The sequence below is a fragment of the Cupressus sempervirens genome, chromosome 1, assembly GCF_028749045.1.
Source record: "Cupressus sempervirens isolate cs-2001-9-10 chromosome 1, ASM2874904v1, whole genome shotgun sequence".
In the NCBI taxonomy this organism is placed as follows: domain Eukaryota; kingdom Viridiplantae; phylum Streptophyta; class Pinopsida; order Cupressales; family Cupressaceae; genus Cupressus; species Cupressus sempervirens.
In genome coordinates, this window is record NC_143118.1 from 11,695,059 (window position 1) to 11,722,596 (window position 27,538).

The following is a 27,538-nucleotide window of genomic DNA, read 5'->3' on the forward strand; positions in this document are numbered from 1 at the left end:
TTGAACTCTGTGGTCAGTAGTCAAATGATATGATTGACAAAGTGTCCCCCACAGTCGCTTGTCAACTATAGCGGAATCTCGTACCTTGTGATAATTTGCTCGTAAACAAATTTTGTTGTGCTTACCGCAGAGTTGTTACGTAAGGCCCGCACTTCTACCCACTTGGTAGGGTACTCCGTCGCTACCACAATGTACCTACATCTTCTAGTTTTACTTACTTTTAGGGGTCCGACAAAGTCCAACCCCTATCTTTCAAATAACTCCTATGCCTCTGAAGGATTCAAAGGCATGAAGTCCCTCTTTAGTGGTTTTCCAGCTCTCTGACATGTATCGCATGCAACGAACCACTCCCTGGCATCATTGTGCACGGTTGGCCACCATATACCTACTAGAAGTATCTTTCGCGCAGTTGTATCCGGTCCCATGTGTCCTACTGGTCCTTTATGTGCTTCCTTCAACACCTTTGGGATTTCCTCTTCTAGAACACACCATCTTAAAATCTGGTCGGGTCCCATCTTATACAGTAACCCATTGATCAACTGAAACATCTGACTCCTTAGCACCAATTTCCTTCTCTCGTTTGGTAGCATTTCCCTAGGAAATTGTCCCATCGAAAGATATTCTCTAATATGCATATACCAAGATGGCAGTACGGTAATCTGAAATAGCTATGCATCAGGAAAATCGTCGTTGACCCCCACTGGTGGCTCTCCTGATTTTATCCTTGATAAGTGATCCATGCTTACATGACTCTTTCCTAGCCGTACACAATCTTGAATGTAAACCCCTGCAATAGTAATAGCCACCTGCTTATCCTTCCCTGGATTATCGGCTTGTTCACAAGATATAATAGTGCTTGGTGATCCACATAAAATACAAATGGCGTCGCTAGTAGATAATGTCTAAATTTTTGTATTGCGTACACCATTCCGAGTGCCTCTCGCTCTATTGTACTATAATTTTTCTCTGCTTTAGATAACTGTCTACTGGAAAAGTATATTGGATGATCCAATCCGTGGTTAACTATTTGTGCCAATGTTGCTCCAATCATGTAGTTTGATGCATCAACATGAACATAAAATTCCTTGTCCTAGTTCGGATAAGCTAGGATAGGCATTGTAGCTAGTCTTGTTTTCAGTCCTTCGAAGGCTTCATTCTGCTCTATATCCCATTTGTATGGCTCTCCTTTGCAAGTTAGTTTGTCCAGCAGATAGGATATTTTTGCAAAGCCTTTAATGAACCTTCAGTAATATCTAGTATGTCCCAGGAACGATTTTACTTCTGTTACATCCGTTGATGGAGGCATTTCCAAGATTACCTAGACTTTGTTAGGATCCGTCTTTAATCCTGCTTTGCGTACTACGTGCCCTAATAGCTTCCCCTACGGTACCATGAACTTGCACTTCTTCAGGTTCAGTGCCAATCTCGCCCATTTGCATCTTTCATGCATTCTCTGAGTGCAATTATATGCTTGTCCTCCGTGCTAAAAATTGACAAATCATCCAAAAATGCCTTGCAATTCCCTACTGACATCTTATCAAATATATGCAAGATAATTCTCTAAAATGTTGCTAAAGCATAACACAGTCTGAACAACATCCTACTGTAGGCATATACTCCATCTTCCACTATGAACGTTGTTTTAAGCCTTATCTTCTTCAGTGATGGATATCTGGTTCTATCCAAAGAATCCATCCATAAATGAATAAATTTCATGCCCCACAACTTCTTCCAAAATGCTATCGATGAATGGTATCGGAAATGGATCCTTGATCGTTATTGCATTTAGGCATCGAAAGTCCACGCATATTCTTATCTGAGTGGTGTCCTTCCTCATAGATATCACAATCGATGATACCCACTCACTCGTCTGCACCCTAAAAATAATTCCTGCTTCTAGCATCCAGTCGATCTCATCTGTGTGTGTAAGTCAATTACAAATCTCCGGCCTTCGCCTTCCATGGACAGAGTATTCCGCTTCTAATGATGTTTGACCTTAACCTGTACTAGCTAGCCTCGTCTAAGGATGGCGTCGTACCCTTTTCTTTTTAACGGTTTGACCACAAAATCCAATAAGAATGGTTGTGTCCCAATGGTTAAAGGTTGCGCCATCAAGGTACCTAAGGGCTTGATCCCGTGTTGATCGACAGTGAGTAGTTGAAATGTAGGTGGCCACAATGTAGGTTGTCCCAACTTCTTCTATACATCTTCCAGTAATACATTCACTCCTGACCCTCCATCGATGATTGTGTTTGTGAGTATGTTCCGAGGATACCCATTTCTGCTATTGCAGGATGTCTTCCCGTAGTGAGTGCCAGTAGCATTGGGTCTATTGCAGTCGTTCCGCTGCCCTCTTTTCATGTCTCTTCCTTTGCTTTCGAGAGTGGTGTCATGTTCAATATCACAGTTCATAGCTAAGGCATTGTAAGGTCATTCAGTTTCATAGGAACTTACATTTGCATTACCTACCGTATAATATTTTGTTCTGGCAGGTTCCTCCTTGAGGTGCCATGGTGTCTTTTGTTTGTGATTTCTTGGCTTCCATTTCTTTTTCCAATTCCACTCGTGCTTGTTACAACCTTTTATTTTCCTCTTCTACATCTAGGTATGTTGCCTTCTTTGCTTGCTCACGAGTGATGGCTAACGTCTCCTCCTCACATGTTTTAATGCTTAACAAGTTCACCCCTTGCTTAGGGCATTTTGAATCCTCGTGGTTCTTGGACCACAGCATCTGCACAACAGTTGTGGTGTTTCCTTTGTGGTACAGTCTCTAGTGAAGTGTCCCCGGAGGTTGCACACATGGCATTGTATCATTGGCCATCCACTCGAGTCGTACTGTATCTGACTTTGGCCTCCATTATTGTTATTATTATTATTGTTACTGCGTCGTCTGCATCGGTTATTGTTTCGGTACCCTCCTGAGCTTGTGTCATTGTTAGCGTTCGTTCCTACTCCTACGGTGGACACTTCCTGCATCAGTAACACTTGCTGGTGTCCTTTTGTTTTCATTTTGAACGAGCATTCCTTGGTGGAATGTCCCGCAATTTAGCAGATATCGCAAAATTGTTTCTTCAGACAGGAGCCCTTTGTGTGGCCCTCCTTATAGTCTATACACCACAATTCCCCTTTCACTGAGTTAGGATTCTTTTTCAAATTTTTGAACTCCATCATCTGTAACATAGCCTTCTATAATGCTTGAACCTTCTTACTTGACTCTTCGTCGTTGTTGCTGCTTTTGGAAGATGAATTGTCTAAGTTTGATAATTTGTTTTTCTTCTTTTGCTCGTATTTTGCTCAATCTCCAGATCCATCGCTTGATTATACACATCTATGTACAACCCTATGGTTACAATTTTTGTTTACGTATGAGGTAAATAGTTTAATGCATACAGACAATAGACAAGGACAGGTAACATAGCAGTACTCCTTTTACTATTCGCATATATGCCGAAGAGATTACATAGTGCTTCCAATGAAGATTACAATAATTTCAGATGGTGTACATATGACTTCTCGAAGGGGTGACTCAACCGTCGCGCCCATTCGGATATAATTAATTTTACTCGTCGGCTACATAATAATTATCGACTACATGCTAATCTACCCATCGGTTATTTTATAACTTTACCGACAACATCTTTCATCTTTTTCTTTAATGCTGCTCATAGCCCTTCCACAAACCATCTTTTCTTTAATCTGTCAGCTGGTTGGCTTTCCATTTCCCCACTAGCTCCTTCAGCCTCCTTGAATATACCTGAATTGTTTCGTTCTTTTCTTGTTTCGTACTGTATATCTCCGCCACTATTTCGTTATCATCCCTTAGTAGTCGAAACTCTGCTATGAATTCCTTCCTGACTTCTGTCCATGTAATTAATTTCTATGGATCGACATCCAAAAACCAATCAATCGCTACACCTTGTAGGGTCGCCAAAAATTATCAAACCCAATCATCTTGGTTCGTTACACCATTCGTCGTCTAGATTGTTTCACATATTTTACAATGTCTGATTGGATCAGTCGTCCCATCACCATTGAACTTCAGCAATATTTCCTTTGGTCCTGTCATTTCTACTTTCTTCTAAATTTGGCGTACTTGCTGCACACCCACGCTGTTCTAAGTACCTGCATTGTTTTGCACAATCGTGCTACTTCGGACAACCACCCTAATTTGGACAAACGCGTTCCCCGGTGTGAAAAGATCTTTAAGCGAAGTTGTTCAATTCTCTACCTATATCCATTTGTCGAGTGTATCAGGAATGAAGAGTTCACTCCACACGCTCATGCTCCTTCGACAATTTGAGTCGTGCAAGTTACTTCCCTTCCGTTCGGATTCTCTACCCTCGATGTATACAAGTTAAGGAGCTCCTCCCTTGTCTCTTCCACCAAATTCAATCGTTGTCGTATTTCTTCGAGCAATTCCTCGGCACTCCTCAGTCTACTAGGTGAATGCACTCCCTCTATCTGTGTTCCTTCACCCCCTCGGTGTCTGTTAGTAAGCTGTTAAAACTTCTATCTGAGCTCCGCCTGTTGTGCTAAAATCAATACTTCCCGTGTTGTGTGTATCTCATCCTTATCTTTTATCTTATTCCTATCTTTATTAAGCAGATTCGGCATTAATCTTCATAACACCTCCTTTGTTCCAGATTCGACACGAAACGGCACCAAATGTTTACCGTACAAGGTAAAAGGATACTTATCGGATTTAGTAGATTGAGATGTAACATCGAACACAAACCTTATTCATATATGCAATATGCAACTCCAAGTATAACGCTTACAATGATAATGATGTTTCAATAGTCCCTTCGGACGATGTACATATACTTTCCCGAAGGGGTGACTCACCCATCACGTGCCCTTTCAGATACAATTCTACTCATCGACTACAATATAGATTTGACCGACAACAATTATTACTCCTACATCTTTACTTCTAACTATGAATGGAAGAAATCATGCACGACTTGGACTATACTAGGTGTAATCAAACCTTTCTAATCTGATATAAATTTAATTACTTTCACATGGTTCTATGATATCTCTGATTGTTCATGTTATGTCATTTTATAATAAACACCCATGCACTAAATATTGTTCCAAAGCTACAAAGGTATTGTTTACTCTCCTTACTAATAAAATCAATACTTGAAGTAAGGAAAAAAATTATTAATTCATACAAGACAAAGGAGTTAGAGCATATTTTTATTTGCACATGAATTTATTACAAAAATAAACCCAAGATTGTCAACCAAGGATTAGACTCAATCAAACTAAATCATATTGATTTCCTTGATAATACAAAATTTTATTTTAAGGACCCGAGAATTGCCAAGAGGAACACAGCCATCAACTAACTCTTATAGCCACCAAACGTTGACAAGCAATTAATACATAGTCAAACCACATTATCAAACAATAATGTGGGCATTGTACACTACCCACAAAGGACATTTGAGCAATAAGAAAGTACACACACTCCAAGGAATTATATAATAAGGAGGTAGACTCAAAAGAAGCATCAAAACAAAGCAGCAAAGGTGAAGAATGAAAAAGCTAACATAAGCTTTACAAACAAAATAGGCAGATTATAAGAAACAAAGGTTCGAGCAGCAAGTCTTCCCCCATACTTAACAAGAAGGGAAAAGAAACTAGAAGCGCAGCTCTCAAGTAGAAAAGCAAGAAATTAGTCATATTTGGCTCTCACTGACATCAAAGTAATCCCACATAAGCAAAAAGAGATAGCTGAGACTGTATTGAATCTTATTCACTTGATATATATCTTTTAATGTGTGAATACAGAGAAGAAGTTTAAAAAATTACCTACCTCTTTGTTTCAACTCTACTTCTATATCATCATAAAGGAGCCTTTGCATCTCCAGCAATATCTCTTGATACTCAATGTTGTCCAGATTTCTAACCGATTGCGATGGCTCATATTCCCAAATTGCTTCATCTTTATCAGATATAATAGCATTCTTTGTATCTCTACCAGATGAGTTTCTAACTTTGATTAACTCTTCTGAAACTATCTGCTCAAGAGTGAAAACTGCAGTTCCCTGAGCATGACAAAGCATTAGTATTTCTATCAATTCATCACAAGTAATTCTTGAAGAAAAAGATGCTTTCATAACCAAAATCCAACCATTTTCAAAAAGATTTGCACACAATATTATTTTCAATTAAAAATGAGTAATTAATTATACTGTCTTCACCTGAGAAATTACTTTTGAACTATTTGTAGGGTCTATGTAATAGGCCTTCCAGTCTCTAATTCCAAGCAGTGTAATCTCAAGCAAGGATCAACATGTCTCCAAAATTCTATGACAGATGCTGGTTTTATTGCTAGCCATCACAAATGCCGCTTTTAGAAAGAAAAAGGAGATTACAATGTTGCAGATAGAAAGCAACCATAACATTAGCCTGCGAACTGCATTGCATGAGTGCCAGAGGTACATACACCAACAAGAGCTTTACTAGCATTAAACCTGACATTTGTTTTACAATTCTTTTGGTTTCCAGAGAACTAATGGCATTTTGTGTATGCAACAAATCTCAAGCTAAATAGGACATAACATCATGATAGGCTAAATTAGCTAGACTTCATTATTTATTTAAAACGGATTCTCAATTCTAGACATAAATTTTGAAATTTGTTATTTTCTTCAACTCGAGCATCATAAAGTCCTATTAAATTACACATTTGCAAAGTACAAGATGATGTTGCTATTGTTAGAAATCAAAGGCAAATTTTTAGCAACACTTCCTACACACAACTCCCAGCTTACCAGCCCAATAAGTTCACATCTTCCATATACCTCATATATGCATTCATTCTAGCTTTGCATACCATAACCAAGCCAACCAATGGTCAATCCGGATCTAGTGGAGCCCATGGTGATCCACGGGAGATATTTTTTAATCTACGGATTGTGAGAAAGCCTTTCCCAATGAAGTTTTACAGAAGAAATGTCCCATGCGTATGGAAAAATCCTGTCATGCCTTGCCACGATAAAACCTTGAGTGGCTAAATAGTCTTCATGGAATAAACTATATCTGCCCTCAAACTACAAAAACATCCTTATATCGACCTTTATAAGTGAATATGTTTCTCATTGCAAATGTTTTTGCTACTCTTAAACTAACAGCAGCTATATGATATTCAAAAACAATATAAGTTATTTTTGTAAACTTTCTTCATGTGTATGTTTCTTTTCTTCTGAAATGATGAGTTAGATATTTATTTTATATACTATATTCTCAAGAGTCGCCTTCTCTAAGTGCTCATAAGGCACATCATTTCGAAAGTTGTGATTCCTCACATCTCCACATCTCCTAATTGTATTGACTAATATTTTAACTAGTAGTATTCACTTATAAAGTTACTTATAATGTTGATTAATAATATTGATTTATAATATTAACTAATTGATTAATATATTGACTTATCTATTGATTAATAATATTGACAAACATATCTATGTTATAACCTTGATTAATATTATTAAATTATTAATCTAATATTTTTATTCATCTAAGGGATTACATATATTTTTTAATTTATTACTTAGTTTGTACATATAATCATATTGCATTAAAATATTACATTATATTATTTAAATATTTATAATTTTATACTAATATTTATTTAGTTTTTCGATCATGATTATATTAAATTATATATTTATTTCTGTTTTTTATATTTCAATATTATTATGTATTAAAATCATATTATCTAATGATTATTTATTATTAAATCCTATTTCAAAAGAGGGAAATCAAGTTTGCCCTTCCCTAAAATAGCTTGTCCCTAGGCAATGTGAATCTTTATACAAATCTTTCAAATGTGAGTAACTTTCATAGTGCAACCCTGACATTATCGAGAATATGATTTCATTTCTTCATTGTTCCTAATTAAGAAACCAAAGGTGCCCTACTTAGCAAGAAGCTTGATATGTTTTGCAATAGTCCTCAAGGATGAAACTAAACATGAATTAGAACATTTCCATATGAGGAAATATAAAAACATAAAAGAAATATAAGAGTATCTAGAGGTAAGTGGAAATGGAACCTGCATCTTGAGCCAATTCTACACCAAGTCCTAGAGAGGTTACTTTGTGCAACTCTCTAGCTTGACTTGGCGGTTCTTGGCTCCTTTTTACTCATTCGCACTTTCTAATCCTTGGGAATAGACTGTAATTAGGTTCTTAGCTTTGAAAGGAGGACATCCTAGGGCTCTTGTAGCCTTTAAAAAGATCGTAGAATGGTCCACAAGCTATTTCACCATCTAATTGCATCTAATCTTTCCCTAAGGCCTTATAGATATCCAATACCTTGGTATATCTATCATTATAATCTTTGGGAGAGGCTTCATCTCTTCCTAGGCCTTATGGATACCTTTCTTTGGTGTATCCATCCTCATAGTTCTTCAAAGAGACAATATCTCTTCCCAGGCCTTCAAAGACACCCCTAGTAATTCTCTCTTAATCACACTACAGTAGGCTGCCCTTATAGAGGTTCTCATTTACGTACTTCTGCAATAGGGTGCATATATCAATTCTCCTTAATTGTGGTTCTCCTTTAGCTGAGACTACAATATGGTATGCTTTGCAATTCTCCCTTAATTGCAGCCTTCAGAAGGTGCTAGCACTAGGGTGCCCTTAGTGATTCTCCCCTAATAGCAACATAGTACGGTGCCCTTATAGTGGTTATCCATTAATGTAATGTCCCCATTTTTGCCAGTATCAGAGTTTGAGGGATTAGCCTATTATTGTGATCCTCGTAAGCTGATTACCATGGATAGAGGGTCTTCTAAGGCAAAGGCTTGGCTATGGAAGGGTCTTGTCTTCTTCACAATTCAATATGTCTAGTTTGGTCTTCATTTGACTAAGATTGAACTTCATTTGGGCTTAGTTTCATGCACCTGTTATTTATGGCAAGTTTAGTGAGGATTGAGAGGGACCCTTTCTATTTTAGTAAAGTGCATTTGGTCACATGGGGAAATAATAGGTGTGACTCCTGTTTTAGGCAGCATATTTAAAAGATAAGTATTTTGGGAGCTATTATTATTTTAGTGGCCAAATTATTATTATATTATTAAATGAGAGCTTCTAATTGAAAGGTGTATTGATGAAGGCTCTTTAATGAAAGTGTGAGGAACAAGCCAAGTTGCATTATAAAAGAGACTTCATGGGGAAAAAGAACTCATTCTCTCGGCTATTGTTTTTATTTTTTCTGAAGTTGTTGAAGATTTTCAACAAAGGTTTCTTAAGGATTAATTCCTCTCCGATTCACACTATAAGCCATTGAAAGACATGGTGAATTGTGCTCTAATTATCTGATAATTAGTTCTGATTATTCTGATTATAATTTTGGTGTTGTTGTATACCAAATTACCAAGTTTTTGTTGTTCAATCAATGGTTTGGTGTGGTTTTGAGCTTGCCTTCTACTGTATCTATTGTTGCTTGAAGGGCATACTTTTATGCTGCAAACTGGGTGTTTGAGAGCCTTTATTTACTCTACCTTGGGCGGCCAGAGTCTCTGCATAATTAAAGTGATTGGCTGCAAACTGTTAGACGTCACTGGTGAGCGTCCTTCAAGGCTGTGATTTCCTATTTTAATAGCAGCATTTGGTCAAGGCAAGGCAGCATTTATTATATGTTGGCATGTTGCCTTAAGCTGGGAGTAAAAGAAGTTGGCGTGAGCATTCTAGGCTGCTGCAATAAATTTATTTGAATGCCAGCATGTAATGTTCCCTTTTGGAACGTTAGAAATATTGAAGTCTTATTTTACACAATATTAAATTGATTGTGAGACACAGGCTCAAAATATTAAAGAGGTCGATTTAATGTTATATAAAGGACAAAGGGTCAGGGACGAACAAGATGAAATGTCTTGGGGAAGTTGAAGAGCCATGAGAATAAGATGGAAACCAGAGAGGGGCCAAAGAGTATTGGTTTGAGTATTAAAAAGGGAAAGAGGCTCATTGCTGGATATGCTTGATTGTATTATTCAATTTAGTTTTCTCTCTTGTGAGAGTCTCAGAAAGCTTTAGCTTTCAGCTAGTTGGAGGACGTAGCCCCTCATGCTAGCAAATAGTGGACACAAACCCATTGTCATGGGAAACATCATTTCAGGTTGTTGACAACCCTTTGTTTGAAGTTGTTGCTGATTGGACATTCGACAATCCTCTTTTTGTGTTAAATGAGAGATCATCTCTTGTTTGCCATGAAGAGGAAGAGTTTGATTTCAGACTTTGGGATCCTGGCTTAGATTCTAACAGCAAATCTAGAACTTAGCAGGGGAATGATGAATCAACTCATGTTATCATCTAATCAATCCCAACATATTTTTTGATTTCATTCCATTCAGGAGTTGGGTGAATTTTCTTCATCAGCCTCTGATCAGATCTCGGTGGAATATTTATTTGAGGTTTGTGGTTAGACTCTCAGCATCTTTCATTCTCATAGCACCTATGCATCTGGGAATTCTCCAAGTTTATGCCGACAGTCTAAACTTTGATATCCATGGAATGGTGGTTTCAGTTTTTGAGCAGCTCATTTCTTACATCATCCATTTAGGACAGGTCTTCACATTCTACTGGATTATACATGGACCCTGGATATATTTCTATCACATCATAGCAGCAAGGCAACATAACAGAGTTTGGGATCTAGGTGTTGGCAGATTGTATCTATGGTTGGACGAGGATTTTATTGTGGTCATGATGTTGATCAGTTTACAGGTGCAGGTGCTGAGTTTATTCAAAGAGTTATATGGGATCCAGGGATCCGAATGAGAGATACATTGCAAAGAGACATTTGGCTTCGCAATATGGTGGAAATTGTTTTCAATTTGAATTACAGGGCTGCCTGCAGACTCGTATGGGATCCTGGTACTAATTGCTTGAGGACAAGAAATTTTTGAGGGGAGATTTGTAATGTTCCCTTTTGGAACATTAGAAATATTGAAATCTTATTTTATGCAATATTAAATTGACTATGAGACATAGGCTCAAAATATTAAAGAGGTTGATTTAATGTTATATAAAGGACAAAGGGGCAATAAGGAACAAGACGAAATGCCTTAGGGAGCTTGAAGAGCCACAAGGGAATAAGACGAAAACCAGAGAGGGGCCGAAGAGTACTGGTTTGAGTATTAAAAAGGGAAAGAGGCTCATTGTTCGATATGCTTGATTGTATTATTCAATTCAGTTTTCTCTCTTGTGAGAGTCTCAGAAAGCTTCAACTTTCAGCTAGTTGGAAGATGTAGCCCCTCATGCTAGCAGACAGTGGACGCATACCCATTGTCCTCGGAAACACCATTTTAGGTGTTTCATTCATGCTTACAGGTTCTTATTCTAGCATTCCAATCTGACTGTTAAATCTGTATTTAGGATTGGGTTTTTGTACTGGTTATTGTATTGATGTTGTATAATGCAATAACATGTTTGAAGTGTTGAAGGTCTACTGGTTTTATCCTACTAATTTGTAATGCATTTTTCTTATGCCTGAATCTTTAATATCATTCTAAGGCAGACATTTATTTAAGAAAATATTGGTTTCCTATTGTTGTTCGTATTACATCTGCCTATGCATGCATTCTGAATATTATATTCAAGAAAGAGTTGGTCGAATATCTATCTGGGTTATTGTTTGTACTTTACATTGCTGGTTATTTGCAAGGCAATTCGTATATTCATGATTCTGTTTACCGCATAGGTTAATTAAAAAATGCACACAGATAATAAACATGAACCGCAACAATACTCCTTATTTTATTCGCATATGCCAAAACATTACAAGATCAATTATGATAAAATGCTTTACAATGACCCAAGAGGGTGTATAAATACTTTCTGCCGAACCTTTCAGAAGAGGTCCGTCGGCTACAAAACAATCCTAATCTACCCGTCGGCTTCTAAATACACAATCTCTGACGGCGTAACCCAGTCGGCTACAAAATATTTACCGACGACATCATCCCCCCCAAAAGAAAAAGTCGTCTCCGGACGACAATTACAAAATATCTGAGACAAATTAACAAACAAAATACATTAACGGACTGACTACAACAAGATAAATCTGTTTCTGTCACATCACTTTCACATTCGTTACGTGCCTGCACCAAACTAGTCTCCAAACCACGTTGCATCTGCAGCCTCTGCTAACACAATACTGTCTCCTTAATCAAGCTGACCTTGATAGCCATCCGTGTTGCTTTCTCTGTTTCCGACTCCTGGGTACCCTGAGCCAAGTGTCACTGTACTGCATCCAACTAGATGATCAACTCCTCCCGAGCTCTCTATATGCATCCACCACGACAGCCTCACGTCCAACACCTACTCCAAGTGCCTCTAGTACACAGACACTCCATGCCTGTAGCAGTTCCAAGTCTTCTCAACTGGTCAGACTCCCACGACCGATATCTGCAACGATTGGGGGTCCAGGGGGCAACGCCCTCGGCAAGGTCGAAGGGCAGCGCCAAGACCAAATTAACTCTCCTAAACCCACACAAAAATGCATGGAACACACTATTTTTGCGATTTCTTTTGATCCCAGACTCATTTTGGCAATCGCTGATACTTCCCCTTCCCTTTGGCATCAATCATCACACATTCCGAACTACTCCAATCTGTTGTCGTTTTTTTTTTCTTTTTTTCTTTTTTTCTTTGAAAAATATACAGTTCTTTCAATTTTGCCTTGGGGCGTCACCGTTCGAGAAAGTCATCTGGTCCTTCTGCGATGACGACTAAGTCTTTCTGGCATGGTAGATTTTCAATTTGGACCCGTTGCCTGCCTGAGGTACCTCTTGCCCGTCCAAGGTTGACAATTTGATTGCTCCATTATCGCCGACCTCCCGTATCTGGTAGGGTCTGACCCATCTAATCTTGAACTTCTCTGGTTTGATTTCATTGCGACCATCGTACTTCAACACCAACTGCCCCAGCTAGAACCTGCTAAGTTTCAGATGCTTACCGTGCCAGACCTTGCGTCTGTTCTATGTCACTTCTGTTGCCCACTGTGCCAACAGTCGCTTCTCCTCGAGCTTATTCAAATTATGCAGCCACTCCGTTAAGCGTTCAATGTCACCTAGCTTGTTTTTCAGTGCTATTAGCAGGCTCAAAATCATGAATTCTGTTGGTACTACCGCCTCCTGTCCAAACATTAACTGGAATGGTGTGTCTTGTTGTCACCTTGTATGCCGTGCAATAAGCCCAAAGGGCGGCGGGTAGGTTTTCCTCCCAATCTGCACCTTCAACCATGCAGGATTTGTAGATGATTGATACCAAAATTTTATTTGTAGCCTCGACCTGTCCATTTGCTCTTGGGTAGTACGAACTCGACAGTGAATGACAAATCTTGAATTGGGTGGTGAGCAATCGAATGAGAGGATTAAAAAAATGTCCTCCCCTATCACTTGTTAACTGTAATGGAATTCCATACTTGGTAATGATCTGCTCGTAAATAAACTTTGCTGTGCTCACGGCCGAGTTATCTGGTAATGCACGTGCCTCCGCCCACTTGGTCAGGTACTCCAATGCGACAATGATGTACCGGCACCGCTTAGCCTTGCTCACCTTCAAGGGTCCAATGAAATCCAATCCCCACCGCTCAAAGAGTTCCTGCGCATGGGAGGGGTTAAGTGGCATGAAGTCTCGCTTGAGCAACTTCTTGGCCCATTGGCAAGTGTCACATCCGAAGACCCATTTCCGCACGTCGTTGTACACCGTCGGCCACCAGAGTCCTGCGAGCAATATCTTCCGCACAGTGGTGTCGGGTCCCATGTGTCCTCCCGTGGGACCCTCATGTGCTTCTTTTAACACCCACAGTATCTCCTCTTCTAACACACTACCGAAGAATATGATCCGGTCCCATTTTGTAGAGCAATCCGTTGATCAACTGAAAAGTACAGCTCCTGATTATCAACTTGTGCCTTTCTTTTGCTAGCATCTCACTAGGAAACCGTCCTGTTGACAGGTATTCTCCAATACTCCTGTACCATTCCGGCAGTACTGCAATCTAAAATAGCTGTGCGTCAGGAAAGTCATTATTCACCCCCTCTGTTGGTTCCCCTGTTTTGATCTGCAACAGGTGGTCGGCGCTGACATGTTTCTTCCCCGGCCAGACAATGATTTTGAAAGTAAACTCTTGCAACAGAAGTAGCCATCTGCTAATTCTCCCTTGAATGACAGGTTTATTGATCATGTACAATAGAGCCTGGTGATCAACATAGAATATGAACGGTGTGGCGAGCAAGTAATGACAAAAATTTTGCATGGCGTAGACCATTCCCAACACTTCTCGTTCGATCGTACTGTAGTTCTGCTCCACTTTTGATAACAATTGACTGGCAAAGTATATGGGGTGATCTAACCTGTGGCTGCCCGTCTGCGCCAGGATTGCTCCAATCGCATAATTCGAGGCGTCAACATGCACATGAAACTCCTTATTCCAGTCTGGATATGCTAAGATGGGTGCAGTAGCCAGTCGTACTTTCAACCCTTCAAACGCCTCATCCCGTTCCTTGTCCCATCTGAATGATTCTCCTTTATAGGTTAACCTGTCCAGTGGATATGACACCTTGGCAAAAATTTTGATAAATCTCCTGTAATAGCCTATATGTCCGAGAAAAGACTTTACCTCCGTCACATTAGTAGATGGCTGCATTTCCAGGATGACTCTCACTTTGTATGGGTCAATCTTCAATCCTTCCTTACAGACGACGTGTCTGAGAAGTCTTCCCTGCGGAACCATGAATCTGCACTTCTTGGGGTTCAACGCCAGCCGCGCCTTGCGACATCTCTCCATACATTCACCGAGTGCTGCCAGGTGTCTGTCTTCTACGCTAAATACCGACCAATCGTCGAGGAACGCTTTGAAGTTTCTCACGGACATCTTGTCAAAGATGTGCAGTATAATCCGTTGGAAGGTTGCCGATGCGTTGCAAAAACCAAATGGCATCCGATTGTATGCATAGACCCCATCTTCGACGACAAATGTGGTCTTTAATTTGTCCTCCACTATAGAGATCTGATTGTATTCGGAGAACCCGTCCATAAAGGAGTAAATTTCATGTCCGGCGACCTCCTCCAGAATGCTGTTTGTAAACGAAATCGAAAAGGGATCCTTGACCGTGACTGCATTGAGGCATCGGAAATCCACACATATCCAGATCTGGGTGGTGTCTTTCTTCAGTGAGATAACTATAGGCGACACCCATTCACTTGTCTGCACCTTGAAAATAATTTTGGCCTCCAACATCCTATTGATTTCCTCTGTGACCCATGCCACGTAGTTCTTGTTCATCCTGTAGGGTCGCTTCCGTACAGGTACCGCTCCTTCGATCAGTGGAATGCGATGCACACACAACTCCGACGGTACACCCTTCGGGTCCTTGTATGTCCATGCAAATACATCATTGTATTCCAGGAATATCTTGAATGCTGCCGCTTTGAGTACCGGATCCCAATTTTCTCCTACCAGAATGTTCTTTGGTGCTGCTTCATCACCCAAATTCATTGCTTTTAGTGTAGCTTCATTATACTTGATTGTCTCCTCCTTACTGAATGCATGGGCGGGTGTAACATCCAACGATGCATCCCCCTCGTTTACCTCAGTGAACTCCTTTGGAAATTCATCCCCACTCGAACCTTCCTCAATTGTCAGTACATTGCAACTCTGGAATAGTTCGTAATCCTCTATTTGCCAGTGGTAGAGACCGTTGACCAAACCCAAGTCATCATCTGTTGATCCTCCGTCCAATCGCAGGACTCCCTCTCGATCTGGTTCCATCTGTTGTCTTCCTTCATCCTCCTCTCCCTCGAAATCTGATAACAAGGCCTCTTCCTCGACCATTTGAGTGTGCAGATCAATAACAAATCGTTGTCCTTTACTTTCGAGCGACAAGGTGTTCTTCCAATCGTGTCTTACTCTGGCTTGAATAAGCCATCCGTAGCCAAGGATAGCGTCATATCCTTTTCTCTTCAACGGGATCACGACAAAGTCCAACAGGAACAGCTGTGTGCTAATCGTCACCAGCTGTGCCATGAGTACGCCCAGAGGTTTAATGCCATGCTGGTCTGCTGTGAGCAACTAAAATGTAGGGGGCCACAATGTCGGCTGCCCCAGCTTCTTCTAGGTCTCCTCTGGTAAGAAATTTACGCCGGACCCTCCGTCAACTATTGTGTCCGTGAGAACATGTCCAAGGATCCCCATCTCAACAACTGCGGGATGCCAACCAGATGTGAGGGCTAGCAACATTTGGTCTTCTCCACCTGCATCAGTTTCCTTCCCTCTACCTTGATCTCCTGGTATCCTCGGAGCTGGTGCAATATTTGTGAGGGCGGATCGGCGCTAGGGCATTGTAAGAAGCAAATCATTTATCTTGACAGGTATCTCCGTTTGCAAAATTTGCCGTGCAATGTTTTGTTCCGCGGAGTTTCTTGCCGAAGTGTCGGTGGTGTCCTTCAACTAAGATGTTTCCACCTACGATGCCTTTGCAATCTTTGCCCGCACTTCTCCAAATTTCCTCTTTTCCTTCGCTGGGTCCGGGTAGTCTTTTGCTTGCCTTCGTGTAATCGCCAACACCTCTTCTTCAGCCGTCCCGACAGTGATCAAATTGCCTCCAAATTTTGGATATTTGTCATCGTCATGGTCACCAGGTTCGCACCATTTGCATAATAGTTTGGGTGTATTTGCAGTTGGACATTCCCAGGCAAAGTGCCCCCACAAGTTATATGCGCAACATTGTACGATCAGCCATCCGTTCGCATCATACTGGATTTGGCTTTTGCTGGTATTGTTAGTGTTATTGTTTGCATTGTTATTATTATTCTGCTTGCGTCTATTGTTCCTGTATCCTCCTAATGTAGCACCAGCATTATTGGTATTTACGCTACTGCTTGATGGGGACGCCTCCTGTGTAAGAAGTACCTGCGAAGATCCTCTTGTGTTCATGTTAAAGGGACATTCCTTGGTCGAATGGCCAATGATCTGACAAATGTCGCAGAATTGGTTCTTTGGACAGGATCCTTTAGTATGACTATTGGTCTTACACTCCGTGCACCACAGCTCACTGCCCTTCGTCTCCTTTTGCATATTTTTAAACTCCTTTATCATGCGGATCATGTCTTTCTATAGGACGCAAATCTTCTTGCTACTGCCTTCATCGTCGCTACTATCTTCTCCGGAAGGCTCATCATCATCAGAATCAGATGAGCTAGTCTTCTTCTCCTTCTTTGTCTTTTGCTCACTTTCGAGGTTCAATGCTCTATTATAGGCTTCCATGTATGACGACGATGGCACAATTTTCATTTTCTTCCACAGCTTTGGGAGTAAGCCTTCCACGAACCATCTTTTCTAAAGTTCGTCCGCTGGCTGATTTTCCATTTTATTTATCAAATCTTTTAATTTCCTGGCGTAGACGCAGACAATTTCATTCTTCCCCTGCTTGGTATTGAAGATCTCGCCAACAATTTCATTATCATCGCGCAATAGTTGAAATTCCGCCAGAAACTCCTTTTTAATATTATTCCAGCTGTCTAGCTTCTGCGGATCTATACTAGTAAACCAGTCAATTGCCACTCCACAGAGGGTGGCCGGAAATTGCCTTATCCAGTCGTCTTCATCAATTATGCCATTTGCCCTCCAAATCGTTTCACATGTTTTGCAGTGTTGAATGAGATCGCCCGTACCATCGCCATCGAACTTTGGCAGTTTTTCTTTTGCTCCCGCCATCACAATTGATTTTTATAAACAGGCATTGCTCAGTCCTGCAACACTGGCACTGTTCACTCCCACACCGTGGCTTTGCACTCCCACACTAGTGGTCTGTACTCCTGCACCGACGAACAAGTCTCCCACACCGGCGGACTATTCTCCCACACCGGCAGTTTGTACTCCCACACCAGTAGACTGTTCTGCGACACCGGCGATCTATTCTCCCACACCGGAGTTCTGTTCTCCCACACCGGAGTTCTATTCTCCCACACCGACGATCTGCACTCCCACACCGGCGAACTCAACAGCTGCACAGCTTGGTGAAGAAGAAGGATCTTCTGAAATTGTCCCCTGCGGAAGTGTATCCCAGACAAAGAGTTCACTCCACACTCGTGCTCCCTCAGCACTCCGAGCCGTGCGAGTCGATGCTCTTCCGTCGAGATTCTCTTCCCTCGGCGAACACAAATTCAAAAACTCCTCTCGTGCTTCTTCCACCAATTCCACCCGCTGCCGAGTTTCCTCCATCAATTCTTCTGTGTTCCAGTTTCCATTGGTAATCTTCTGAAATCTCCTTCGGCGTTCAGCTTGCTGTGCCAGAATTAAATTTTCCTGCACAGTACGAATTCCATCTTTTCCCTTGACCTTATTTCGATCCTTATTAAGCTGATTTGGCATTAATCTTCATTCCTCCCACCTTCCAAGTTCATACGGCAATGGCATGGAGGCAGACAAGGCAGCAGACAGGATTGCGGCCAAGAGATCTCTAGCAGTGGAGAGGGAGGCTACAAAGAAGTTAGCAGCAGATTTGGCCACTCAGCGGGCAGCATGGGCAGCTGAAAGGGTAGCGTTGTTGTAGGATAAGGAAGCGGCTGTACAGGATAAGAATGCAGCAGAACAGGAGTTGCAGTTAGCAAGGAAGCAGGTTATGGATGCGGCGCTTCTCTTGAACGAGGCTATCGAAGTTAATTCACAGATACAGAAGGATTTGAGCATCCGGACGAAGCAGGTCAATGAGTTGCATTGGTAGCAACATTCTTCAGGGGCACCACCTTCTCTCTAGTATTTTTTTGTTTTATTGTATGTGGTTGTCTCCTATTTTGTTAGTCGTCAAGAGACGACTTTTCTTTTAGTGGGGGATGATGTAGTCGGCAGATTTTGCATTTTGTCGTCAACTGGGTTATGCCTTCGGAGATTGTGTATTTAGTAACCGACGGGTAGATTAGGATTGTTTTGTAACCGACGGACCTCTTCTGGAAGGTTCGGCGAAAAGTATTTATACCCCATCTGGGGTCATTGTAAAGCATCTTATTATCGGATCTTATCTTATCACCAGTTATGTAATCTGTTGGCATATGCGAATAAAGGAGTACTGTTGCTATTCATTATCTGTGTGCATTTCTTAATTAACCTATGCGGTAAACAGATTCCAGGGTTAACTTGAGGGAAAAAAAGAAAAAATCCAATTTAGGACAGTACAGTGCTAAGTCAAGTTATTATAGTGTTGGTACGAGTCATTACACAACACTTATTCAGGTTTCATAGTTTATTAATTTGCCTTGAATATTGTACGTAATAATTGTCTCTATTGAAATTGCAATTGGAATTCTAAATTGGCAACCGTATTAGTTGTTCATTATAATCAATCTGGTATTGAAATAAGGAGTTATAAGGTTACCCAGCAACTGTTTGATGAAATGCCAAGCTGTAGTTATGTGTTTCAGTCATCACTAGTATGCATGCCAACTGTTTGTAAAATGTCTATTGGCTGTAGATGCACATTTTGCATGTGAATGGTTAAAAAAGATTGCATTTGTACTTCAATTCTTTGCTTGGATATCTAATAACCATTTGCAGGCGTCTAAACTAAATTTGAAACCATTACAAGAAAGAAAAAGTAATCTGAAAATAAATAATAGCAACATAGAGTTTTCATGCAAAGTGTTCAATAAAATGTCAAATATCTACAAGTGCAGCAATTTGATGTTTGTTAAAGTTAGAACTAGTTGGGGTTCTTCATTGTCGTATCCAAGTGGTTTCCTATCATCCTGTGGGTTAGGAAAATATTTATTGTTTCAGTCTTGGTGTTGATATTTGAGTGGCCAGCACTCTCACACTATTTCAGTTATAAACGGATACAGGAAATCTAGTAAATATGGGAACGAGTTGAATAGCAAGGAAAGTCTTAGAAAGCAAACAAATGCCCTGATGGAAACTATGGAAAAGCTTTTAAAAAATCAAAAAATGATGGAAGCAAGCATTTCAGAACCAGCAACAATTGACAGGGCAGCTAGATATATGGTTTCCATGTTTAAAAGAGCTTCACCAAGAATGCACAAAGATAAACTCGAGTTTTTCACAAGTAAGACATCCAGAAGTTTTCACTATAAGCTTTCAGCAATTGGTGATCATGGTGAAGATGATCCTGTACTTAGTGGGGCAGCCACTAGTCATATTTGCAGTTATGATGTTGGAGATTCTACACGGAAACAAGTGAATGTGTCTGTTTCGTTAGAGAATAATAGCATTGAGTTCCAACAGTTCGAGGATTCTAGAGTTAGTACTTCAGAAAATGTTGAAGACATGATAACCACGTTTGATGTCATTCTTACATTAGTTGGTAGTAGTGGGTATATGGATAATACATGGTCTGATTTTCAAGATAGTAGTCCCTCAAGTAAGTATGTTGATGATGTTGTGCATAGTGTGAGTGCAGATGATGCACTTGTTACCATTGTTAGTTTAGACTCCATTAATGAGGGTGTTGTTTTTGTAAACTATGTGGAAGATGTGAGCACTGACAGTTCTGATTTTTATGGCAGTTGTCATCTTATTGAGTTAGTGCACGAGAGAGAAGTCTTATTAGGTAAGATGGATGAGGATATGGAGCTACCCATTTATGGCACTCATGATTTGAGTGTTAAGGAGTTAGGTGATGTTGATTTATGCCCTAGCAATGTTGATCTACATGATGACTTGAGTCATGTATGCAGCATCAGGCGATAGTAGAGGGGTCTCAGTTGGACGGTGTTGATACTAGTACTGCGAGGACCTTCGATGTTCCATATATTGATGACTCATGTTGCAATGAGTCTGGTATGTCGTATCAGACGTTGGGTGAAGACTCACAGCACTTATTGGATGATGACATGTCCCGAGATTGTGACATACAGGGACTTACTGATGAGAAGGAAGCAGAGACATGCAAGCAATTTGATACAACAATGGCTTCCACTTCTTTAAAAGGAGGTATTGGTAGAGATACCCAGTAACAGTACCTCGATTGTTGATGTGTGCAGGGATGATAGCACACATGATGATAGTGATCACGTAGTGAGCAATGCAAATGCAATCCCCTAGATAGTGCAGTTAGTGAGTCAAAGAGCTTACCTAGGGGTTAGGGTATGCAGAGACATCATATGACAAAACAGCTAAAGGTGAGAGATAGTGACATCTTTTCAGCTCTTAAATCATTATGATGTTATCCAACAGGTGTTAGTTGCATTGGGTTGGGGTGCTCCTATGTCAAATGAGCACCGTGGTAGTTGTTCTTCCCTAGCAGAGATTCATTCACTTTGAGAGGTTGTCAAGATCTTGAAGCATAATTATTTATAATTGGTAGCTTATAGGGATTGCCTTCTTGAGTGAGGTAGTACGTGTAATGAGGCATTGTTAGGGAAAGAGGTGGTTGAGCTCATCCATGAGCTTGAGGTGATTGTAAACTATTTGCAGTATACTCAATTAGCTTCCCAAAAGTCAGTCATATTTGGATGAGGTTACTATGGAATTGAAGCATATATAGTTGACACCAGCCCAAGATCTAGTTCAGCTACACATAGACATGGTTGGTGATGATTTGATATCCACAAGTTATGGTTGTGAGAAGGTTGAGGATGTGACCACACATATCCCAATTACAGGTGCAAATGATACAGTGTGGATGAGTGCATCTATAGAGAGCAGTGAGAACCCACACATTGTATTGGGTTTTCCTGTCATTACATTCACTGCAAATGTTGTTGCAGCATTCAAGAATTAACATGAACTTGCAACACAATAAGCATTTACACATTTGACACAAGTATTTAATGTGGAAACCCTGGAGAGGGAAAAACCACCTGGGAACCGGCAATCAAAATATTTTCACTCTTTTAAAGTGAGCTATGTTAGGAGTCAACCTTATTATTGGTTTCATACACATTTTTAATGTGACCTTGTTAGAGGATTTTCACCAAATATCCTCTAGACATTATCACTCCTTGACATGTCTAAAGAGTAAAGGACTTTAAAACACTTCAAAGAATGTTACCATATAGGATTTGAAAGACCGTTAGTCCACTTGGTTAAGAGATTTTTCTGCTATAATAGTAAGAAAGTAACAATGAAATGATCTATTAGGTTTTAGCAATACCTTGCTTGTTCAGATCTCTACTTTGCTCTATCTCTTTCTTCTGATCCCTTTCTAGCTGATTCTCACACTTCACACTTCAACTTAGCACTTCCTCTACTTATCTTCACAATACTTTCTACTCGGTTCACCTTTTGTCTTTCTTCTTCTTCAACAACATCAACATCAGCACAATCAGCAACAAGAAACATCTTGTTCATCCCTTTAAATAGAAAACTTGTCATTCCAAAATCTACCAAATTTCGCCGCTTAATCATGATCATCATATCTTCATCAATTTTAGATTCAATGAATTTAGATGTTGGGGAAATATACTTCTATCTAGAACTTTGTGTTTCATTTCAAATTGTTAATTCTCCTTCATCAAATGTTCTTTGAACTTCTCCAGCCATTAATCTCATAACTAACTCCGTCCTTATCTTTGAAACTTCTCGAACATTCTTTGTCATTCTTTGTTTCCATCAAATGTCAACCTCAGATTGAATATTTTCTAAACTTGTCCATGTTGTTCATACTCGGTGAACATTACAACTTGCTCGGTCAATACTAGACTCGGCTAACACTATGAGTACTTGATTAACACTATACTTCTTCACTTCTCCATTAGGTGCTCATGACAATTGTAATAGCTCGATTAATAATGTGTTCATTCACCGTGTTTGGTCAGTGTAACTTGACTAGCTCAGTGCAACATAACTTGAACATACACAATTCCAACACTTAATCAAATCATGTAAAACAATCAAACCAACATTATATTGTCAGAGTCTAACTCATTCAAGTACCCATTGAATACCATACACTTATCAACACACTAACTCATCATACTTTCTTCAAATCATATTTATACAAGTTATGGAATAGAATGAAAGATTTGGGGATTCCAGATGAGTATAGAGCAGCCGTGCATAATTATATGACAAAGTTAGAGCCAAAATCAGAACTAGTGAGGGAATGTCCGAATGTTTTGGGAGTGACATTTGCATTAAACAAGGATACCCTTTATCTCCTACCTTGTTTCGGTTGTACATTAATAATCTAGAAGCTTGGTTAGATAAAACCGAGGGGGAGGTGTTCACCTAGCAGGGTACGTGGTGAAGCTTCTTCTGTAAGCTAATGATCTATTTTGATATAAAAAATGGCGCAGGGGCTAAGAGATCATTTAGAGACCTTAGAGCAATTATGTTAGGAAGTTGGGATGCAAGTGAACATTATTAAAACCAAAGTCCTGATTTTTTCTTTAAGGAGAAAAGAAAAGCATATCACATTCATGTTTGAAGGCAAACCACTGGAAATTGTGAAAGAATACAAAATCTTGGGATTGACTTCCATTATAAACTCAGTTGGGAGACTTATAGAGCGAAAAGGACTCAAGGGGGTTGGAAAGCTTCATTTTTAGTCCAGAATAGATGCAGGACAGAGAAACTGGCGGACTTGAAAACCAAGAAGACTCTCTCTAGTTTGTTGGCCATACCGGTGGTTCTTTATGGCTGTGAGGTGTGGGGGGGGGGGGGAGTATGTCAAAATGGGGGTGGAGACAAATAGAAACAATTCAAAATCAATTAATCACAAGTAATCTCAAAGTCAAGATGCTTGTGCGTTATGAAAGTATTTTGGCTGAGGCCGAGGCTTTTCTGTTAGAGGCTTCAGCAGTAATCTGGTCAGTTAGTTACTTAAAGAAGAGTGAAAACATGTAGGATCATTGTTGGCCGAAAACTATGAAAGGAAAGGCTCTTAACTGAAGGAAGAAAACATGGATGAAGCAAAACATTAAATGATTGGCTAAATGGAACATCAAGTTACAAGATTGCCCGAACACAAATGCGGACATAAAAAAGTTTGTCAAAGGGAAGTTTCACAAGGCCATGTGGAAAAATAATTTGAGTGGAAACAAAGCCTATTATATTAAAGAATTTAATCCAACCGAGGAACCTGGCGAAAAAGCGTACCTTGGGGCTGCTATTAAAGGGAAGGCAAGGTTATTAGTGGCACAACTGAGGACGAGATCTCATCACCTCAAGTTCAAGACAGGAAGATGGAAGAGGCCCAAAGAGACTTGGGAGCAAAGAATTTACATATTTTGCAGGTCTGGAGCAATTGAAACAAAATGGCATTTTCTCTCAAAATGTGCGGCATACAACAACATCCGATCTCTCTATGATGTCATCTTGAAGGCAAACAACATGCATAGCTTATTTGATGGGGATAAGATAGAGTGGATTGTTGGGTTTTTCGTTAAGATACATACCAAAAGATTAGAAATGGAAAGGAATTCGGAAATTATCTAATGCGGTTCTTCGGTCTCTTAGACTGCTCTGGTCTCATGGATGTCATTAAAAAGCATTCATTCATTCATTCTTCATCAATCAAATGATATGACACTTTACTGAATTAACATAACATCTAACCAATTAAGGCACGACATCAATGACAATATAACAACTGATATGACTCTTTCGAATACATTAACAACATTATCAATTTGTACTAACACTAATAATCCATTTTTACTAATCAATGTAATCTTATACTTGTGTTTCCTCATATCTCAAATGTAGTTGCTGACGATTATGCTACATTCTCTTAATCTTCAATTAGATATATTTGTTTGTTTTCATTTAATATGATTAGGATATATTAGTTACTGGTTGGTAGCCGTTATCACCTCATTCACTCAATCAGATTCATACTAGTTGATGATTTGATAGTTTAATATGATCATCGTAATTGACACTACAGACAATGATCAGTATCCAATGATTGTAAAATCACCATCATCGTTCTTTGGCATGACAAGGAATTATTGTTAAATATAATGGATCTCTGATAGATAAACAATTACAAAAGAATGCTTGTAGATAAGTTTCTAATTTGAATTATGCAGAATTTAAATATTTATCTCTAACTATGACTTCAGCAATATATTTGATTGACTTCCTCCTTCAGCAGTAGTTGAATCACTGGATTGCTTTTAACAAATGAAATGATGTGAACAACAGTAAGTAATGTTTTCAATATGCTGATGCTTATTGCAGGTACTCGAATGCCAAGGAATTGATGCTTTCCCTACAGCAGGGCATAGATATATATATATAAAACGTACAGACATGACTGCCAACTTTACTAAATTATGTTATGGCCCGATAATACATCAGAGCCCGATAAGGGTTTGAAAGAAGCAAAGCACGATATGTATTAAACCTGTATGAAACCCGATACAAGGCATGAAGTCTGCCGGCAATATGAAGCCCGACCACTATGGAGTCGGTTAACAATATGATCTTTTCTTTGCCGATAATCTTATGAGGCATAACAAGGATGTAGGCATACATATATGTATGCATATATTAATATGTATACATATACGTATGTTTATATCTTTGTCATCCACAGAGAACAGTAGTAACTCCAGTTATCAAGAAATTTATGTTTTGCTTCTTCTGACGCTAAACATTAACAATTATCACCACATACTTGCTTATATTAATTTATATGTCAATGTTTATTGATCATAATCTCCTTATTCGAGACAAATTCCTGTATGTTGTTCCAAACTGTTCTTGGAGTTCACTGTAGTTTTACAACATACCATGAGTTTACCTATTATCTGTGGTGTTTGATATTGTTATTTTAATCTATTCAAACTTGGTCACTCTCTAATGTTCGGCACATAGTTTGCAAACTCTGCGAATACTCTCAGAGTTGCTGAGCACTCTCAATTTTTTTGTTGGGCGAGTACTCTCAGGTTTAACTCTTATGTATTTATAGATGTAAAAAAATGTACATAAAAATGTCAATGCTGGGAAAACACAGGATAAGATGCATTTTTTACATGATGTTAGTACTATAAAACTATGCATTATCTCTACAGAGATGTCAATTTCTAACTTAATACATTTTGTAATTGAACTCTACAAAAAATATATGTTTTTTGAAAAGATTTAAAATTTTAGTACTTTCTAGGTTGAGTTTTTGTCAGGTATATGACCACTTTTTGTTGAGTTGAAAATTTTGAGCTTGTCGAGTACTCTCCGAGTCTCTGTCTACAAACTATGGTTTGGCATATGAAATATTAGAGAATATATTGTTGATTAACATATTAGTATATAATATTATTTATTATTATTATATATTGTTATTAATGAATAATATATTATTATACATAGCTGTTTATTATTATATTAATAAATACCATATATGTTATTTACATATAATAGATGTTATTTTTATGACGATAAGATGATAATATGGTAGATGATATTATTATAGAGCATATATATATATATATATATGATAAATGTTATTATACAATAATTATTACATATTGTCAATTATTAATATTATTATATTAATAATAGATTATATTCTATATTATGATTTATCATTATCAGTATTAATTATTAATTATTAAATTCCATTTTAGGAAAGGGGGCATTATATAGGATCCTACTCTTGTACCATTGTAATGTCCCATACCATTTCTAACTCAAAATTTCACTACAAGTCACACATTCATGGAGTAGCCATTTGGTAAATGTAATATTCAAAATTTATCACTTCTTTCTCAAAGTAATTTCGTCAAACACTTTGCACACTTCCTTTAATTTACAAGTAAATCACTATTCTTTTATTTGAATTTTATGGTTTGTTGTTTATTGATTTGAAGAAGATCAAATGATAGTATATTCTTCAAGTTTTCACCAATGATGCATTCAGTTTGCTACTGAGTTGCTTCAGAATTGCATATTATCAGATACGCATATTTGTCACAAATTTGTAAACGAAATGAAAACAGAACAGAAATCAAATGTAACTTCAAATGACTCCAGAGTCACAAACTTCCTGAATTTAATTTTCAAATGATAGTGGTTTTTTCTTCATACCCGTCAACAGCACACCTTGGATGCATTTCTCCCTCTGCCACAGTGATATACCAGGCTTATCCAAGCTACTCCCAACACCATAGTGTAGATCTTTAATAATTGTTAGTATAATAATTATTAGTATAGAAGTATAATAAGTTAGTTGTACCAAAGGTTTGCGACGGCCGATATTTCTAACCAATCAGGAATACTATATGTAAAGGATTACCAAGTCTGTAGGAGATTATGCTTATGTAAGAATTTGGTGATATCAATGAAAATAATATTCTGGTACTGCAATATGTTTTATGTTTACTATTGTATTGTCCTTTTGTCATTAATAGATTTTTGAGTTGCATCAGAGTTGGTGGTTTTAGCCTATTATTGGTCCTTGCAAGCTGATACTGGTTATTAGAGGACCTTGTTGTGGAGTTATTTGGCTCTCCAATGGCCAATTGTGAGTTTTGGCTCTGTTTTGTGTGACTTAGTATTTATAGTAAGTCAATAGATGATTCCAATGAGCTCAGATTATTTAGAGGAGCTATATGATGCT

The 27,538-nt window shown here is 38.9% G+C and overlaps 1 protein-coding gene across 8 annotated transcripts in view; it reads right to left on the reverse strand.

The window, feature by feature from the left end:
- LOC149575907 (RPA-interacting protein A) overlaps window positions 1–27,538 on the reverse strand; it is a 147,322-nt gene that overhangs the window by 50,097 nt on the left and 69,687 nt on the right. For all 8 annotated transcript variants that reach the window (XR_016360270.1, XM_089815945.1, XM_089815938.1 and 5 more), the window contains one exon: window positions 5,825–6,056. Coding sequence is in view for 7 of the 8 variants with exons in the window: in XM_089815945.1 (XP_089672071.1) it covers window positions 5,825–6,056 (232 nt within the window). In the remaining variant the exon portion in view is untranslated. The remainder of the gene's footprint in view (window positions 1–5,824; window positions 6,057–27,538) is intronic.